At 43.0% G+C, this 19007-nt stretch overlaps 1 protein-coding gene across 2 annotated transcripts; it reads right to left on the bottom strand.

The window, feature by feature from the left end:
• Positions 1-414: 414 nt before the first annotated feature.
• On the bottom strand, positions 415-14085 carry socs7 (suppressor of cytokine signaling 7). 2 transcript variants are annotated; one of them, XM_026360196.1, is made up of 10 exons: positions 12366-14085; positions 11498-11577; positions 8971-9075; positions 7833-7967; positions 7301-7446; positions 4996-5164; positions 2805-2933; positions 1395-1530; positions 1058-1201; positions 415-869 (listed from the first exon to the last, which is right to left on the bottom strand). In XM_026360196.1, exons 1-9 carry the CDS (start codon positions 13898-13900, stop codon positions 1081-1083), a joined length of 2556 nt encoding a protein of 851 aa, XP_026215981.1. In that variant the 5' UTR covers positions 13901-14085; the 3' UTR covers positions 415-869; positions 1058-1080. The 2 variants fall into 2 exon arrangements, with proteins under 2 accessions (XP_026215981.1, XP_026215980.1); XM_026360195.1 differs by lacking the exons at positions 7833-7967; positions 8971-9075.
• Positions 14086-19007: the final 4922 nt, after the last annotated feature.

The raw sequence follows: 19007 nt of genomic DNA, 5'->3' as shown, positions 1-19007 counted from the left end.
GTTCTTAAGGAGGTTTCACTTCTCATCTGAAAGACTTATTCATTTCTCACTCACTGGAGCCAAAAGCCTGAAAACATCCATGGAGAGGATGAGATTAACACATATTATTATCAGAACATTTTTTTGTCACTGACAAAAGCTACTCTGTTGACTGAAACTGCCGTCAGCAAGGTGAATCCATCAGCTGTTACTGTTTGGTTGGAGCGAAAAGGAACAAACTGATCCCCCCAAGACAACGTCGGTCTGAATGACGGGAGAGAAGCAAAAAGGAGGCTCAGTGTGATTGTCAAGTAAAAATACACAACTGAAACACACAGCAAGTGTAAACAGGATAATAATAATTTTGATTTAGATTTTTATTTCAGTTTAAGATCAGCATCATCATTAGAAATGGAAACTTTGTTTGCTCGGAAAGAAAAACCTCAACTGTCCAGATGCTCGGTGATGGGCCTCTGTGTGTCACTCGATCCTGAGGGAAACATCTGAGCCAAAATCCCTCAGTTGGACAGAATGGAAGGAAAAACAAAGAAAACGGCAGCAAACAACAGTTTTACAAATCGACCAGTGCATCGTGTTTCAAAACTCCAGTTCAGCAGGTTCAGGAAATTCGCTAATCGAGTCCAAAACCATCGCTCTGCTTTTGTTTTCCTCTGTCATGTTCGCAGGTGAGAACATCTCTGCAGACCAGGTTGAGTTCTCTGCATGGGCAGTTTCCCACCATCCAACTGCGAATCCTCCTTTCATTAGTCCAAATCAACACAGAGGAGGGACCATCCCAGTCCAGCTGGACACAGAGACTCCTAAGGACTCTGATTCGCTGATGCTGGAAGACTGGCAGACCAGTACAGACCAGTCCTCCATTTAGAAACCTGCAGTGATGTAAGGGTAGAAGTCGTGTTAGGGAAATGCTGCATAAGGTGCTAACACAGGCTAATATCTAGTAATCCACCTAAAAGCTGCGGGACTTCAGGCAGACGATGCAATGAGAAAGATAATGATCAGTTTTATTGATCATTTTAATATTGCAGATAATAAACAATGTCTGGTGAGAACTCACTTGAGCTGAGAAGATCTCTGCTGCTACGTCTGCGACTCGGCCTCCTGCTCCACTCCCACCACCCTCCGAATGCTCTTGATTGACAGGTACATCTCCTCCTCTGGGTCGTAGTAATAAAACTTACTCAGGTAGGAGATCAGCGGTCTGCAGAGAGGGATATTACAAGAACAAGCTGACATGCTTAACAAACTGTGTCTTCATGTTCTCCATGTCTTATTGTTCTGAAACAATAAAGAGTACTTTTACTTTTGGTACTTGAAGTACATTTTGATGCTGCTACATTTGTACTTTTCCTTTTATTTCACTGTGGTAATTCAGCTTTATTAGGTGGGAGTACCTGGGCAGTGGAAGCTCCTGGATGTGGTCGATGCGAACTATTTGTCGGATGCAGAAGCGACAGAGGTGCTGCAGCGACTTCACGTTGCTGAAGCGAGATACGGGGTACAGCAGCTGAACCGGAGTGGGAGGAAGCCCTGGAACAGAGAGTGAAATTATATTCACTGACACATCAGCCACGCAGGCACAAAGACAGCTTCTGTTGACCCAGTTAGACCCGGTCTCCATCACCGTGGCGTGCCGTTTGGCCTGGGGTGTGCTGGTGGCCACATGTAGCCCAGTTAGGTTACAGCTGAGGTACTTTGTTCATGCTCACTGTCTCATTTCCTGTCACCTTTTCACTGTCTCCGCACTTTCATGTACAGTAAATGACTAAAAACATGCGACCACACAACCTCACTGGTTCCTACTGAAGACGCAGATGTTTGAAAATCAACTCACAAACTAACACTTAATTTAAAGAATTAGTTTAAGGTACTTATACTTCAGTATAGAGTATTTTCTTTTTTAGCTTCACTCCATTTCATGTACTTGACGGCTATTGATGTATAAAGGTTCATTCTTTGGTTACTGGACTCACAGAAAAAGACATTTCTTACAATATAAATACCAACTTTATCTGAGCACTGTAGTTTTTAAAACATTACTCAAACAGGAGTAAATGGTTCATTTTGTCTGTCTATAATCTACAATTGGAGCCAAAGCTTTTGTTATTTTGAATGATCCCTGTTTTATACATCTCTTCTTACATCATTCATGTAAAGGAGATCATATCTACAGCTATTTATGTTGAATCTTATCAGATTCATTAAGGCATAACCTCTTGTAGAAGTCCTACTATAATTACATTATGTTTTTTCATGTTCAGCAGTTTGTTGGGGGAATTTTCTGATCTATCTTCATCCGATTTGAGGTTTTATGGACAGAAAATGTTGCTGCTGTAGAGACTGTAAAGCCACTTGTGACTTCAGACATATAAAACTGATGGGAATATTAATATTTACACATCATCCCATGTGTCATAAACATCTTCAGCTCTGTTATTTGTCATAAAACCAGCTTATAGGCACATTACCACCAATAAGAAGGATGATTTAGTAGATTCACGCGCCTCTTACCTGTTGGCACATGAACGTAAATTAAACTGTAAGTTTGGGACAAACATTAACAATACAAATATGAACATGTTGAAGACAAACACAAAACCTGAATCTAACATTCAAACTCACTGGGAGGCTCGAGCGGCTGCCCCTAAACCTGCCGTACTTGTCGCTGCATTCTCACAATCATAAATCATTCACAGGCCAAATGCAGACACGCAGACAGACAGATGCAGCCCCCCTCTCCTCAGGCACTCACATACATTTTTGATCGCATCAGGCTGCATGTGGATATATGACCTATATTTTACCTGGGACTCTGGAGCGGAGGAAGTAGAGGAATTTGCCATTCTTGGAGTGCATGATGGCTCGCTCGATGAACTCCACCACAGAGTGGCAGCGGTCCTCAAACTTTGGGTGACACCACAAGCTGAAGGTCCCTGAAGGTTGAAAGAGAAATGTTTCTGTCATCAGACAACAGAACAACAGAAGAATTCCTTCCCTTGTGAAGAAAAACCTCTTTTCTACTATCGAGAACACCTTCCAGGAGGTGGGGGAGTGTTGGGGACATTAAAATGTTAATATTCTAAATATACTCATATTAAGAAATAAATATCTTTTCTTATAACTCGTGTTTAAAAGCTTGGTGATCATCAACTCAGCTATTATAACAGTGAGATGGTCATTTTATGGGAGGATGTATGTCTAAAATTAAGATTAAAACGTTTCTTATCTATAAGACGTGATCAACAGAATGCAGAGGGGATATCACAGCATGTTAGTCTCAAAAACAGGAAATCCAGATTAAGGTGTAAAAAAACATCCTATGGACAGATGAGACCAAAAAACCAAACAGCATCAGGAGATGTAAACTCGTAAATGGTCTGTATGTATCACTCGTCTACTTTATTGGTACCCAAAGCACCTTACAGAGTTTTTCTTATTCACCGCTTCACACCCTGATGACGGCACCGTGCAGGGCGCTGGGAGCAACTGGAGCTTCAGTGTCCTAGAACACAGGAGGAGCTCGGGATGAAACCCCGGACCCTCTGTAGGTTCATAGATGTTTTCCAGACGTCAGTCAGTCATTGACTGTGAAGAATCTCAGCTGAGTATTTAAACTGACCCTGTTTATTTCCAGTTGTTTAGGATCAGTGATGTACTGTAGTATGTACAGTCGAACTGTCTCTATCAGCCTCAATATTTTCTATTCCAGCTAGGATTTGGATTTTTACAGGCTTCTTGTTATATGGTCATGTCCTTGAATTCATTCGAGTGTTATTGTGATGGCTGCACATCTGAAACAGATCTACCTGAACAGAAGTGTCTGTCTAAGACAGTTTCAACACAAACCGAGCTGTATCACCTTCGGGAATAAACGATCGGCTGCAGGACTGTTGTTCCAGACTGTATTCGTTTTAACTAGCTCTACCTAAGAAACTGTCAACTACTGTAAGTCTAGCTCCAAATAGTTGGAGTTGACTCCGTGTTGACCACTCGGTGGTTGTTTATCTGAAAGTCTGTTTGCCCTCGATTCACATTGGGCCAAAACGCGTTCATGCAAACATGACTGTGTTGATGTGAATGTGTTGTGTCAGTCGGGACGAAGCATCTGAATAATGAATGTGTTTCCAGGCCTGACTCTATAGCTTAACAATGGTGACTCATTAATACTGAGCCTTATTTATGTACATCTGTGTTACACATGTACTTTATGAGTCACCTTCTTGTTAGTTTGTCACATGTAGCATGCACAGATGTGCACGTAGCGCTGTGTGAGTTATTCATGCTTCAGTGATGGAGTTATTGCGTCCCTATAGGGTGCCTCTCATTCTTTCTTATTGTGCTTTACTGTTTATTTCCTTTATTTATATTTACATATGTTCAACAAACCTTAAAGTACTGAAATTAAATGAATTATGCGTCTTATCTCTGTAACGTCCACAGTATAGTATGAAGAGTATTGTCATTAGCTGCATTCAGACTGAACATGGAGCAGATATCCAGATATCCAGCCCTCTGTTTAGCACATCTTTGGCTGTTGTGTCTTTTTGTTATTTACTTCACCTCTTCCCTCTTGTCTCTTGTCTCTGCACGTTAATGAAGCAATCACAGCTCTGAGATAAGCTGAAGCATTTTAAACTCGTGTCTTCTTCTCAGTTTGTGGCAAACAGAGCTAATCTGCATCCATTTGCATCCACTGACTTTGTGCACGATCATGCCGCTTCGCAGCTCTAATTATACCTTTCTGTAAGCAGAACAGTTTGCATGATGTAAAATTCATCACCTGCACATATTTAGTCCACATTTTGGGTCTGTGGCACAAAATGTTTGACTGTGCAGTACTGATATAAGGAAGTATCACATGCATCCACTGTTGTCAATGTTCACTTTACTCACAGCGCCCATGAAAGGTTGTCTATTGAGGGCACATAGTAAATTATTACTTCACTTGATGATGTGTGCTTCACATACAGATGTGTGTGTGTGTGTGTGTCTCACCTCTGTAGTGCTCCATGCGTGTGTGATGTGTGACTCCCTGCGACCTGAAGCTGAGGCTCAGGATGTATCGTGGGTCTGAACTGTCTCGAACCAGGAAGGATCCATCTGGTTTCCCCTTCAGCTTCATCTCTGCATCCTCCCAGTTCATGGGACCCCAGTACCACCCGCACTGAGGGAGAGACACCAGTAAAAACACTGAGAACATGGTTGGGATTTAGAAAAAGAACCTGGCTGCAGGGATGGAGATGCTACAGCCGCCAGGAGAAACCCAAACATTCTCCAGAAATCTCAGGGTGCAGCTGCCTGTAGTTGATGCTCTGACTACATTAACACCAAAGTCCTCTCAGAAACATTTTTAACAAAGAGCCCATCCACGATGTTTCAGTAATCTATTAAAATCAAACAACAGATTCTACACTCAACTATTATGTTAGACAAAATAATTTCACCATATTTAGAGAATAGGTCTAATTTAAATGTTAAATATAATTAATGTATTCACTGTGCTCCAGCTGCTGCGTGTTTACAAAAACAGAAACTCATGACACCAAACCATCTTCCTAATGTTTTGCTCAGCAGGGGATATATTTCATTTTAACATGTACATGTGACATATGACAAATGAAAGCTTCTTCTTCTTCTGCTTCTTCTTTTTCTGCTTCTTCTTCTTCTGCTTCTTCTTCTTCTTCTTCTGCTTCTTCTTCTTAATAAAATAATAAATAAATTTATAGAGCACTTTTCTAAATATATGTTACAAAGTGCTTCACAAGACAGACAAGAAACACATGTAGCGCAACAAGATCAACTTGAGCAAGCACTAGGCAAACAGTGGAGAGGAAAAACTCCCCCTTAGGGAAGAAACATCCAGCAGAACCAGGCTCAAGTTAAACGGCCATCTGCCTCGACCGGTTGGGGTGCAGGAAACAGTCATACAAACAAAACAATAATACAAACAACTACCACATCGGTCCTTGGGGAGACCAGTTCCAGCGTAAGTCTTCTTCTTCTGCTTCTTCTGCTTCTGCTTCTGCTTCTTCTTCTGCTTCTGCTTCTGCTTCTTATTCTTCTGCTTCTGCTTCTTCTTCTGCTTCTGCTTCTGCTTCTTATTCTTCTGCTTCTTATTCTTCTGCTTCTGCTTCTTATTCTTCTGCTTCTGCTTCTGCTTCTTCTTCTGCTTCTGCTTCTTATTCTTCTGCTTCTGCTTCTTCTTCTGCTTCTGCTTCTGCTTCTTATTCTTCTGCTTCTGCTTCTTCTTCTGCTTCTGCTTCTGCTTCTTATTCTTCTGCTTCTGCTTCTTATTCTTCTGCTTCTGCTTCTTATTCTTCTGCTTCTGCTTCTTCTTCTTCTTCTTCTTCGTCTTCTTCTTCTCTTTAGTGGTACTGTGCTTTCAGCCCAGTTCCCTTAATTTGATTGTTCTTTGCTTCTTGATCTCAGTGAGATTCCCTGAACAGACCGTCTCTCCCAGAAGAAGTTAAGATTAAAAGATAGAAATGAGACGAAAGTTCAGAACTTCTGCTGCTTTCATTTGATGCTATGCTGCATCTCGATATGTTAAACAACACAGAAGGCAGCAACTTTTGCCTTTTTTTTCAGTTTTTGATGTATCGGAACAGATGATTTTGAAGTAAATAAAACAAAAACGTGGTTGTAAATCCCTTGTTTGCAACAAGGTCTCTCCAGCAGATGAAATGTTTGGTGAGTGAAAGTCCAAAGTGTGGAGGAGGAAAAGATCTAAATGATCCAAACCACACAAGCTCATCCATGAAGCATGGTGAGGTTAGGTTCATGGCTTGGGCTGTTTCTGGAACACATCCACCGATCTTTAATGATGCAATAACTCCCGATGGGAGCAGCAGGAGTGAATTCAGAGGTGGACGAAAACATTTAATCTTCTAATTCACAAAAAGCTTCAAAAACAGAAACTGAAAGCAAGAAACTTCCCCTAAAACAAATAAAAGAGGCTTCAGTAAAAGGCTGCAAACACAGTTTTTGATGTCAGTGAGTCATAACCCTGATAAAACCAGGGGTTTGCAACCTAATATTAAGTTTTATTCCATTCAAACAATCAGTTTGATACTTTTTCTCACTCAAACTTTAGGTCACCTGATGGTAAAGGTGCTGTCTCCTGTTGTTTAGTGAGTTGTACCCAGCATAAAATAAACTAGTATTTGAATTTTCCTCTTATTCTCATCTTTTGATCTTAAACGCTGACGTCTCCTGTGTCCAGCAAATGCTCCTCGTCATGCTGTCACTTGCACAGTAGACTCTACATATATGTCAACATGCCAGTAGCAGCCTGTCCTACCTTCTCCAGCTCTCTCAGACTGGCCGTGAAGTTGCTGGCCTCGGATCGCCGCAGGGCGCACAGCACTGGGGGTGCAGGCTGTCTGGTGGAGGCCGGGGCGTCAGCTGGCGAAGTGTTGGAATGAGGAAGGGTCCGAAGGAAAGCGTCTGAATCAGTGAAAGAACAGCAGAGATATGAAGTGAAATGTGAATTCACTTTAGATTTTCTAACGCTGCAGCAGGTGTTGTGCACAGTGTTAGAGAACCTGGACAACCCTGTCTAAAACTTATTACATTTACTTATTCATTTACAGTAAACACATTAACGCTCACTTAGCCTCAGCTGGAATTAAATAATAAATGGATCTAACTGCTTATGTCCAGAGATTTTTTATGATTAAAATGGTTTGATGGCATATTTATTCATGTGTGGAAAACCATTTTACACTAAACTAGACGAGAATTGATCTGTCATCTTACCATACCCATATAATTTTAATAATCTTTTCTATTGATGGTTTACTCCTTCACCAACGCCTCCTAACACGTCTTACCATTGAGGCTGAGACTGTGCTGGATGGTGGCGTGGGAGGGAGGAGGAGGAGGAGGGAGAGGCAGGGGGAGAGACTGCAGGGAGGCGCCCATGACACTGACTAGGAAAGGTCCAGGCTGAGGCCCGGCTATGTCATCTGGAGGTAGGATAGGGAGAAGGAGAGGAGAGAGCGAGGAGTGAAGGAGAAAGGAAAAAAGAAGAATAAACAGAGGGAGGAGGGGAAGGAAGAAGGAAGGAGATAAGTTAGGAAAGGTAAAGGAAGAAGGAAAAGATGGAGGAACACCATCACGCAAAAAAGACCCAGTCCTCCAAATTAGAGAGGTTCGAAAACTCATACATGGGGAGTGGACTTTTACATTTTAGTATGTTAACGTTTGAATATGTAACTGGAGTAAAAACATTATTGTGATATTTATTTCATTATATTATAATAAAAAAAGCCTTGTTCCACTATGAACAGAATAAGGAAACTGGAATATTACCCATTTAGTATTTTACAGCAAACCATAAAGTTGTCTAAGTTTGCTGAATAAGTGGGTCAAAAAATATCAGAAGCTCTGAGCAAAGCATGTATTTAAAAGGTCAGAATTAATAATGGGGGCATAAAAAAAGCCCTGACTCTGAATAAAACCTGCATCTGAGATTGTTCTGTATTATACAGTCAGCTGAATTTCTTAGTGAATGACTGTGTGTAAATGTGGCGTCTGTCTGCCAGTTCAAATACGTCCAAACAAGAACATTAACTGTTGTTTTGTTTCCTTGGTACAGAACAGAGGAAAACAGTTTTCCTCCTTTGCCATCTTCACATCGATTGAGTCATTGCATCCAGACCTTTTATCGCCTCTTCAATCAGATTATGGTAGATTACAAAAGCTGGTCTGCGTCTGCATTTCCAGAGATGTACGACATAAAACAAAACTAATAAAAAAGTATCGGACTCACACAGAAATATTAAGAGAAACTGCATCAGCTTCCTTTCCTTTAAATTTAGACAGATGGATGTAAAAGCTCTGTGTAAGCAAAAGCTTAAAAAGGGCAGTTTGCTTTTTGCTGCCACCGTTATCATTTATCATCCTGTATCACTTTGTGTTTGAGCGAGAGAGGAGCGGGAAAGACAGACAGAAAGCAGAGAGATGTACCTAATAGACTGAGACTACGACGGGGAGGAGGAGGAGGCGTGGGAGGGTGTGGCGTGTTCGCCCCTCGCCGTGAAATATCCACATCCACCAGAGAAACAGTCTCACCTACAGCCAGGGAGGTATCAGGTGGAAGCAAAGAGAAGACACACATGAGAGAAGAAAGTGAAATAAAGATGCAGACAGTGTAAGAAAAAGTGGAAAGGAGCCTGTTTGTGCGTCTGGGGTTGTGTGTTGTTGGTGCCTCTGCTGCAGAGCGCCATTAAAGCTGCACCAGCCAGGATGTTTATGGAAAATCGCACCCAGCTAATCAGCCTAAATCACTGCAATAAAGAACAACATCCCATCCTCGCTAATTGAGATGCAGATTCACTCTCCAGCAAAGTGAGATTCTGCACGGACACAAAATCCAACCTTAAGAGCCAAACCCCACTGAGCACGGGACTCACCCACATCAGCGCTGTGTTTCTATCATCTCTTTAGCTGCGTGTTGGACTGTGAGACATCACACAGCGGCTGAACGTGAGCTTGCTGTGTGCAGGACTTTCTGGGTTTTCCAGTCCCCACAGTTTCAAACAAGTCACCCTGGCTCCTGTGGGGAGGGGACCTTCAGCGTGAAGCGGCGCCTGGTGCATCTTTAATGTCTCTGTCTAATTGGTGGTTTGCCCTGCGTGGAGCATTAAACTCCAAAAACCACAAAAAGATCCATTTTTTAAGAAGTTAACTTAGCAAAGCTAAAATCTACGAGCTATGTGGGACGCCAGAATGTGCTTGTGCACCCTGTGGAGGTGTTTCTTCTAATGTCAGCTAAATATTTTTTTGCCAGCTGAGCTACAGACCGTCCTCCTCTGGTTACTGTACCCACAGGCCTTTGTGCTGAATCCTGTCTTATCTTATGTGGTGCACCAGTAACACAGTCTGACTGGTGGGAACAGTTAAAGGTTGCAATGTGCAGCGTTTTTACTGCTTAACTGTGTCATGTTAAAGGAGCAGTTCGCATGTTTGCTTTGTGGCAGAAAGTTGGCTTAGAAGATCAATATCAGTCTGCTGGTTAGCTTAGCTTAGCATAAGGGATGGAAACAGCTATCTTGGCTTTGTTCAAGTGTAACAACCATCATATCTCATGTTTATTTGTGAATTTTACAGGTTCTGGCAGCTGAAACGTGGCCTCGTCTGACAACAGAACATGTTTCCAGTGTCTTTCGATCCACTTGACATGAGCTTGGTTCCAGAGGGTTTGGCGGGATTTCTGTACAGAATTGTTTTATGGCTTCTTTCTTGCTTACTAGAGTTTCTATTGGCCTTTCTGCAGCAGTGGACTATGTTAAAGGGGTCAGATTATCCCTTTTGCGTTCTGATGTTACACAGTCTGAGGCCCAAAGCTTGAGCTGAACGTGTCTTTGGATGTTGTCTAGCAGTGACGAGCTCAGGTTCAGTCTGGCTGATTTGCTTTGTTCTCAAGAAGTTTTTTCTAAAAGCTGAATTTGCATTTGTTGACATCACAAAGAGTGGAAATCTAGAGTGGCCTTCCAGTTTAGGCTCCACACCCTCTAAGTATGCCAGGTTAGCTTCCCCGTTCTGCTCATGGCTCTATCTCGAGTGTTCATGCAGAGGTGGATGGGTCTCGTGTAAATGATTTTTTCAGCTATGAAGGAAAATTAATCCTGTCCTGTTTAATCCTGTTCCTACAGATACATCAACAGACGTCAAGCAAAACAACAACTTTCTCCACCTGCCCGAGGCACGATGCTGTTCTAACTGGGCATAGATTGACCCACAGGACGACTTCCACAAGCTGACCAGTCAAAACAGAGCCGCATTAGAGGAGGGACAGTGCCTTAAAGACACAAAATAGACATTATAACCCTGTATTTGCACTTTTGAACCTTGAAAACTATATAATCTCGTATGATGTGTAAGTCAAATAAAATACAAACTAGAAGCACGATGAAGTAAACATTAAGCGTGATATGGCCGCTTTAAGTGACAACCGTTTTCCAAAGAACCCCAGAGCCCATGTGGTTGTATTCATCATGGTACCATGATGGATTCTAATATAATGCCGCCTGAGGGCTCGAAGGTCATGCAGATTCAACAGTGGTTAGATTTCCACTGAGACTGCACCTTCTTGCTTATCAAGTGCTGGTAGTTGGATTTTGTTCTGTCACAGCAGCAGCTTTCCTCTTTTTTATGTGATAGTAAAGTGAATACATTTTGGACTTTTAATTTGTTAAAATGAGCAATTTGAGGAACTTATGACTGGCATTTGTCACATTTTCTGACATTTTAATGTTAATAGATTAATAAAGAAAACAATCATGGCTGCAGATGTGACCTTATCACTTCAATTATGAAGACATCAGGAAATGATCAATTACACAATAAGAAAAGACCTAGTTCAGTGTTCAATGCAGACTAGAGTCCTGTTTTAATGAAGACCTTTTTAATGCAATGTAAACGCATTTAATTTGATAAAAAAGCTTTTTCTGGGACCCAGAGTTACAACAGAAGCAGCAAAGAGACCCCTTACCAGTGAAAGCAGAGAGGGAGGCAGAGAGGGAGGCAGGGGAGAAGGCACTGTGGGCCCTGGTCAGTCTGGGCTGGTTGTGGCTGCCGGACAGATGTACAAAGAAGAAGACCACGAGAGGAGAGTTAGAGCAGAGAAGAAGTATTAGTATCTGCAGATATTTCAATATGAGTGCATCTGCAGTTTTGAGTCCTGCAGCTTTCTCTTTTTAAACTTCTTTTTTCCTTTTGATGCTCTTAGCTCTGGCAGTCAAGACTTCTACAGCTATGTTTTTTTAATCATAGCCTTCCTTCAGTGTGTTGCTGTGAATAATGACTGAGCACTGAGGAGGATAGAAGGTGACAAGCCACAAAGGTTTGAAAAATCTCTGCATCTAATAGCACCAAAAAACTTATTCCATGTCTTAGAGAAGGCCAATAAGCTGCCAGCTGAATGAGTTAATTCAAGCCATTAGAAGACAGTGTCTGCTGCGCTTACAGAGAGTGATGTTAGAAAGGCTGCAAGCTGGAAAGAAATCATGTCTGAACTCGCTGCACAAATCAGTGACTGGATTCAAAATGTGTTTATGTAGGCACGTTTTTCCTACACTAGCTGACCTGTGTACAGTTTCTCTGTCACAACACCCACTCTGGTCTTATTTACATCTTCTGAACTTGTGCTGGACTTTATTTCTCTGGGAGTTCTTCTGTGTTTGAGGGTTTACACAAAGCTCTGACCTGAAAGCTTAAATACTCTGGGTGTATTTTGATCAGGGCCCTGAGTGGCCCCCAGATATTATTCATGCATTATGTTTTTAATCTACTTCTAATCACTCTTATAAATTACAATATTACACTGTCACACTACTCTTGGACTGGTAGATGTGGCTCACCTGTCTGCGTCCTGCTCAGCACCTGAAGCACTCGCCATATCCACCAGACTCCCGGCAGAAGACACTGAATAGGTCACTGACGGCCTCTTGTCCAGGAGGTGATTGGAGCCGCTGCAGCTTTTAGTCCGGAACAGTTTACTAAGACGGATCTTTAACGAGCCTTTCTTGGACTTCCCTGGAACTTTGAGCGCTGCCCGGCCTGTGGGAGTCCGCGGCGCACTGGCGCACCGCTCCGGTCGTCTCCTGGGTGTCGACGCCTGGCTCGGGTTTGGGCTTGTGGCCCAGGGTGAGCTCTGTACCGGTGTCGATGACGGAGACGTGGCTGAGATCTGGGCGGCAAGCTCCGAATCCCCAGAGCTTACCTGTGAGAGCTGGCTGGATAAGGTCCCGTGGAGGCTGCACACCTGCGCGCCAAGGTGCGCGGCTGCCGCCGCTTGTGTCGCCACCGGTGCCATCCCCTGCACCTGCCTCCTGAGCTCCGCTTGGAAACTGCTGATGGAGAGAGCCCCGGACATTTTCTGAACTATTTCCCTTTTCCTGTTTAGCAAAAACTCGCGGCGTCTGTTGTCATCCTCCGTTTCATCCTCCGGGCACTCGTCCATGCCCAGGCCGGCAACATCCCCGCTCTCCAGCCCCTCCAGCACCAACAAAGCATCGCTGGTTTCTGTTGGGTCATCCCCGGGCTCTACTCCCCCTCCTACCGGCCCGTGTGCGCCCTGACACGAACACTGTGGGAGCTCCCCAGCTTTGAACAGGATCTTAGGAACCGCACCGACCCCCAGCTCCCCGAACCGCCGGGCCAGTTCGAACACGGCTCCTTCTGTGTCCCTGGTGGCGCATTCCCATTTCGAGTCAATCACGGTGAGGGGGTTGGATCTCTGCGACAACAAGGGCCACTCGGGCGGGGTGGTGATGAGTCGATGCCGGCGGCACAGCTCCGCAGTTCCATGCGTCTCCGCGGTTACCGGGACTGGAGGATGCGCTCCCCAAGTCCGGTCCAGCAGGTTCTGCTGCTGCTCTCCTGCACTCAGGGTGTTGTTATTAACAGTCGGCCCGGAACAGCCAGACCCCGGACTCTGGTCCATACCCAGAGCATCTCTCGGCTGGTTTCGACGGTCTAGTTCTAAAATCCCTTCTCCGTTCCGAATTATATTGGAGAAGACCAGCAGCTGAGGCCGTAGGCCGGGGCTGGGAGCGAAGTCAAAGCCGTGGGCCTCCATGGGGCTTTGCGGAGGAGGAGGTGCGGGCAGCGGGGCTCGGCTCTCCGTCCCCCCCGTGTCAGGTGCCGCCGTGCCTTCGCTGCTCGTCTGGGCTTTGTTCAGACGGCTGCTGGGATGCTCGAGGCCCGCCGTCGGATCTCGGCTTATATCCAAACCCGCTTTGACGCTGCTGTGAGCCAGGACCTCCTTCCCCAGCCCTGCCACCACTCCTGCCGGCGGCAGATTCCCGTTTTCTGCGTCCAAGCGGTCATCCTCGGCCGCGGAAACCAGGCGCATCAACACGAAATCGGGCGACATATCTTGAGCGTTGTTCATAATTATTCCTCAGGATCGCGAAAAGAGAATTATCAGGCGATTCGCATAGCGACCAGCGGAGATCTCATCCCTATAATAAAGAAAGGGCCAAGCCGCTGTTGCCTCCCATAAATAGGCTGAGAGCGAAAATGCCAAAAAATATATCAGGCGATTTTTTCATCGTCCGACTCTACGACAGGACAGAATCCATCTGTCACACATCGAGGAGATGAGCGCAGTTTGCTCCCGGCAGCAGGTGAAGCCCTGGGTCAGACATGCGGGCTGATCTGAGTAGAATAAAAGCCAGTAGAGTCTCCGGTCAGTGACCATAGTCTGCCTCTGTTCTGAGCCAGGCCCCACCCGCTCCTCCTCCGCTCAGCCCATAATACCACTTCATGAACACCACTGATGAGAACTATAAATCAGTCTTTGGCATTTTAACATCACTGCCTGATTCAGCCTCGCATCTGAAAAGATTATTTCTGTTTTCATTGCCTCTAAAAGGACAAAGGTAAAAAATAAAATAAATAAACTGGAAGAAAAAACCTTCTCTCAGATTTCACATATTATTTATTCATAAATCGATGTTTCTTTCCTAAAACAAGTTATTTACACAAAATAGAAAAAACAAGGGAACCCAGTAGTGCACATAGGCTAAGTCAAAATACCACAGGTTTCAAATACTACATTAACTACACTTATAAAATCAGACAGTATTAGTAGTATTAGTAGTAGTATCAAAGTACTAAGAAGTATAATGACCATTTTGACTGATATCATAGTACCATTGTTACTATACTGTAAAGGAGTTTTCTAATAAACTGCTCCAGATGGATTCACTTTTAATTTCTCCACCGTGGAGAAGCAGGACTTCGACTCAGTCGTACCAAAACATTACATTTCTTCTGCTTTAGCCACTTACTGCTGGAGCAGCTTGTGTCTTTTTGGTTGCTGTCTTGCTGTATGATCTGCTTTCTGTTTCTTTCTTTTGTTTTTCTGTAGAATCTGTTCGTACAACTCAAAATTAATAGCAAGTCATCCTGGTCCAAATGCAGCGAAACAGGCCCTGATCATGACACTGCCACCACCATGTTTCACAAAGACACAGGAAAACAGTTCTTGTGCTGGAATGCAAAGTGTAATCATCAGTACACAAAACTACATTGGTTCCATTAGTCCACAGAACATTCCTCTAATGGTCCTTTGGTTTATCCACATGGCCACATGCAAACTGTAAATGTGCAGTAGTTTTCTTCCTCTCTTGTAAATCGGGGGTCACATCACTGCCTCTGGACTCCAAACCACTAGTTCTTCAAATGGCATTGGCATTGGCACACCGTATACACAAAGACACTCATGCACATGTTATCCAGATACTGTACCATTTATAATGCTGCACATGAACCCTGACAGCAGGTGAAAAATACAAACCAGGTGTTTCTAATAACATCAGCTGATGCCTTGTTCTGCAGTTCGCGTAACTGAGCCCTTGTTAATGTCATTAGCTCCACCTGAGTTCTTCCCGTTAATCCAAGACAGGCCTGTTCATTTCATGCTCATCAGGTAAACACGTCAGTCAAAACAAAAAGCCAATCCTTCTCTCAGTTATCTGTTTGTAACTGTTACAGTACAATTATAGTATCTCAATGAAATTCATCTTAGCTCGAGCAGCTTCTTCTCACAGATGGTAAAATTCAGTGCATGTACTACAACCATATTTAGCTCTAGAGTGCTTTTTTTTTTTTTGTGTGTGTGTGTAAAGGTTCAAGGGGTCCTTGTTCATTTATCAGATATAGTAGACATAGTAAAACTACAAAGAGACAAAAAACAAGTAAAATGAGTAAAAAACAATAGATGTAAAACAGCTGCAAAGAGGAGCAAGATAAAGAACAATAAATATAAAAAGCTACAAAATGAAACTGCTACAAAGAGGAATGAAATTAGTAAAAACTGAATAAAAAAACAGCCACAAAAAGAGAAGGAAGTGAAAATAGACATAAAAAGGTTCAAATGAGAAGTAAAATGATTAAAAACAGTCCAAACAGCAGAGCTGAGTGGGTAGAAATAGACAAAAAGAATGAAAATGTGTAAAAAATAAATATAAAACAGCTACAAAGAGAGAAAAAACTGAGACAGATAGAATCTGAAAGAGAAGCAAAATAAAAGACTCGAATGTGATGGAGCAAGATGAAAAATCAGGTGATCGTTAATGTTATATGACTTTTCCTATGGAGAACGTTAATGTTTATAGAACATTTTACTACAGTGCCTCCAATGATTGCTGAAATATTTTGGTCCAACACTGTTTATTACAGTTTATTTTATAAATGTAGGATCCTCACACTCAGTACACACAGTTGTACATATTAAAAAAGTGTCAGTGCAGTTATTAAGGTTTTATGTGATGTTTTTCTTTTAATTAATTTAAAAAAAAGAGGAATTACATCAGGCCCCCTGCAGCAACACACACTGGTCCATCCAGTGTGAGCGTGAAGTGTCAGCAAGGCTGACCTGGAGTGTTGTGAAATGACAGACAGGTGGCGCTGCAGGCCACCCTGCAGTGATGGATGATGGTGCTGCTGAATACAGATAATGATGGGAGAGTGGATGAAGGGCCATTAATCCTCACAGTGTGTGTGTGTGTGTGTGTGTGTGTGTGTGTGTGTGTGTGTGTGTGTGTGTGTGTGTGTGTGTGTGTGTGTGTTCATATCTCAGGTTTATGCAGAGTAATCAAACTAACAACCTGCCCTGCAGAGCTGAATACTGATGTGATGCAGCCTGGAGGTCAGAGGTCAGCAGCATGCAGCGTTAACATTACTGTTGTGTTATTCTGTGTTGTAACGGTTCATGTTGTTCTGCCATATGCATCTAATCACATCTCTCATGTTATGTCACACAAACAGAGCAGTAGAGGGAGTAAAACTGTCACAATACATTCACACTCATGTGGATTTCTCATGTTGGGTTTTGTATATGTTTCCTTAATTCCTCTTGTTGGTCTTCTGGTGGTCAACAAAGACACGTTATCAGCTTAGGAATATTGTGTTTGTTTATATTTGTGCCTGTCGGCTTATCCCATGGAGGTCACCCCAGCAGATCAAAGTCTGCACGCTGGGCTTGAGATCAGCACCCACCATATTTAATTCAAATAACCTGTGTTAAGTTATTCAAGCAAACTCATCATCTGATAAACTGTACGTCACCTCTACCCAGAAGTGCTCAGCTGAGATTTGATATTTCACATGTGGCTTTTGTTTTTCTTTTTCAATTCTGAGGGAAGATTTAAAGTGTTTTATTTTGTGATTTGGGATCAAGAATGAAAATAAAATACATTTTATGTTGTACTTTCTTTTTTAACGAGAGCTCTGAGTTAAACCTCTCCAGAAAATATCACAAAGGAATCACAGCAACTTTAAGTAACAATCACACTCAAATCAGCAAAACCAACTCAAGTAAAAGTACACAAATATGTGTGTAAAATACTACATGAGTACCAAAAGTAAAATGACTCTTTATACAGAATGGTTCATTTCACATCTATTAATATTATTGGTTTATATTCATTGATACTTATGTTTAAACATTATTACTATATTGTGGATGGACCTCTGTACACTCACCCTTTCTTTGCCTTGTACACTTGTAAGTTGCTTTCTGCCAAATGACTAAATGTAAATGTACTGATGTTGCAGCTGGTGAGGGTGGAGTTAATTATGTGTACAGTGTGTGTCCTGTTGATGTTGAGAATTTAGAAATAGTAAAAAGTTCAGTACTTGACTGAAAGTTTAACCACTGGACTGAACAAATACTGTAGATCACAGTTTACATTTCTATGTGTACAAAATACTGTGTTATAACATTCACCTTACTTTCCCTTGTGTACTGTGGGTACGTGTATATTGGGGAACTTTATATGTATGACGTGTAAACAGCTTCTTTCACAGCTGTAATTCATGGAGCTGCTACTTGGGCATCCATCACTTCAACATGTGGCCACAAAGTTTATGCTGCTTGTGGACGACACCAACTGATCCAAATCCACCTAATTTTCTCATAAGAAGGTTTGAAGGTTAAAGCCGGTGTTTGTTCACAACATGACTTAAACAATGGAAGAACTAAAGTAAAAATTACATTTCATAGTAAAATGAGTATTTATGATGAGTTTGTGGATGTTTCTGTAGTCGCTTGTGCACAGAGAGAAAACAAAGGTACGACGATGAAGGAGCAGAATGTGATTCAGGCTGTGTTGAACCAGTGACATCTTCACACATACACCTGATGTTTGCATGGTTCCTTTACAGCGACACGAGAGCAGACAGGGAGACGGTGAGAGTGAACACACACACACACACACACACACACACACACACACACACACACACACACAGTGCTCTGCCTTATTGTCTCCGAGCTCGAATGCAGCACCTTCACAGCTCTGCAGTAAAGTCCCAGGTTGGGAGGTGGGAGTGGTGTTTGTGTGTTATTGTATGTGTGTGTGTGTGTGTGTGTGTGTGTGTGTGTGTGTGTGTTTGGGGAGGGGTATGCTTCTCACAAACCGGTTGCCATGGCCACTGAAACAAGGATTCTTGGCTGCATCACTTCTCCCAGCGAGCACGCTTCAATTCCTTTTTTTTTTTTTTTTTTTTTTTTCTCACGCTCCTCATGCACCATCCACACACACACACACACACACACACACACACACACACACACACACACGCACACACACACACGCACGCACACACACACGCATAAAGACAGTGTTTGCTTGTGCTCCCCCATAACACTTAATAAATCAATTTTAATCACTATTCAATGTTTTCATACGTGTCAACATTCTACATGTGTGTTTGTCTGTGTGAACAGTTAAAGAGCATCTTCTACCCCAACGAGTCTCGGGGGGGGGGGGGTTAATCCATCCATCCAGGCAGCCAGCAGGGGGAAACTTGATGGACGCCCAAATGCAGCAGAGCTTAACCTCGTCTCAGACAAACTGCATCATCCTGTCCTCTGTGAACACACACACACACACACACACACACACACACACACACACACACACAGGTTAGCGTCCCTGTAAACGGGGGGAGGTACAGAGTGAATGAAGGGGAGGGAGAGAGAGGACAGG

The sequence above is a fragment of the Anabas testudineus genome, chromosome 1 (assembly GCF_900324465.2).
Source record: "Anabas testudineus chromosome 1, fAnaTes1.2, whole genome shotgun sequence".
Taxonomy (NCBI): Eukaryota; Metazoa; Chordata; class Actinopteri; order Anabantiformes; family Anabantidae; genus Anabas; species Anabas testudineus.
This window is presented reverse-complemented; position numbering and strand designations above follow the sequence as displayed.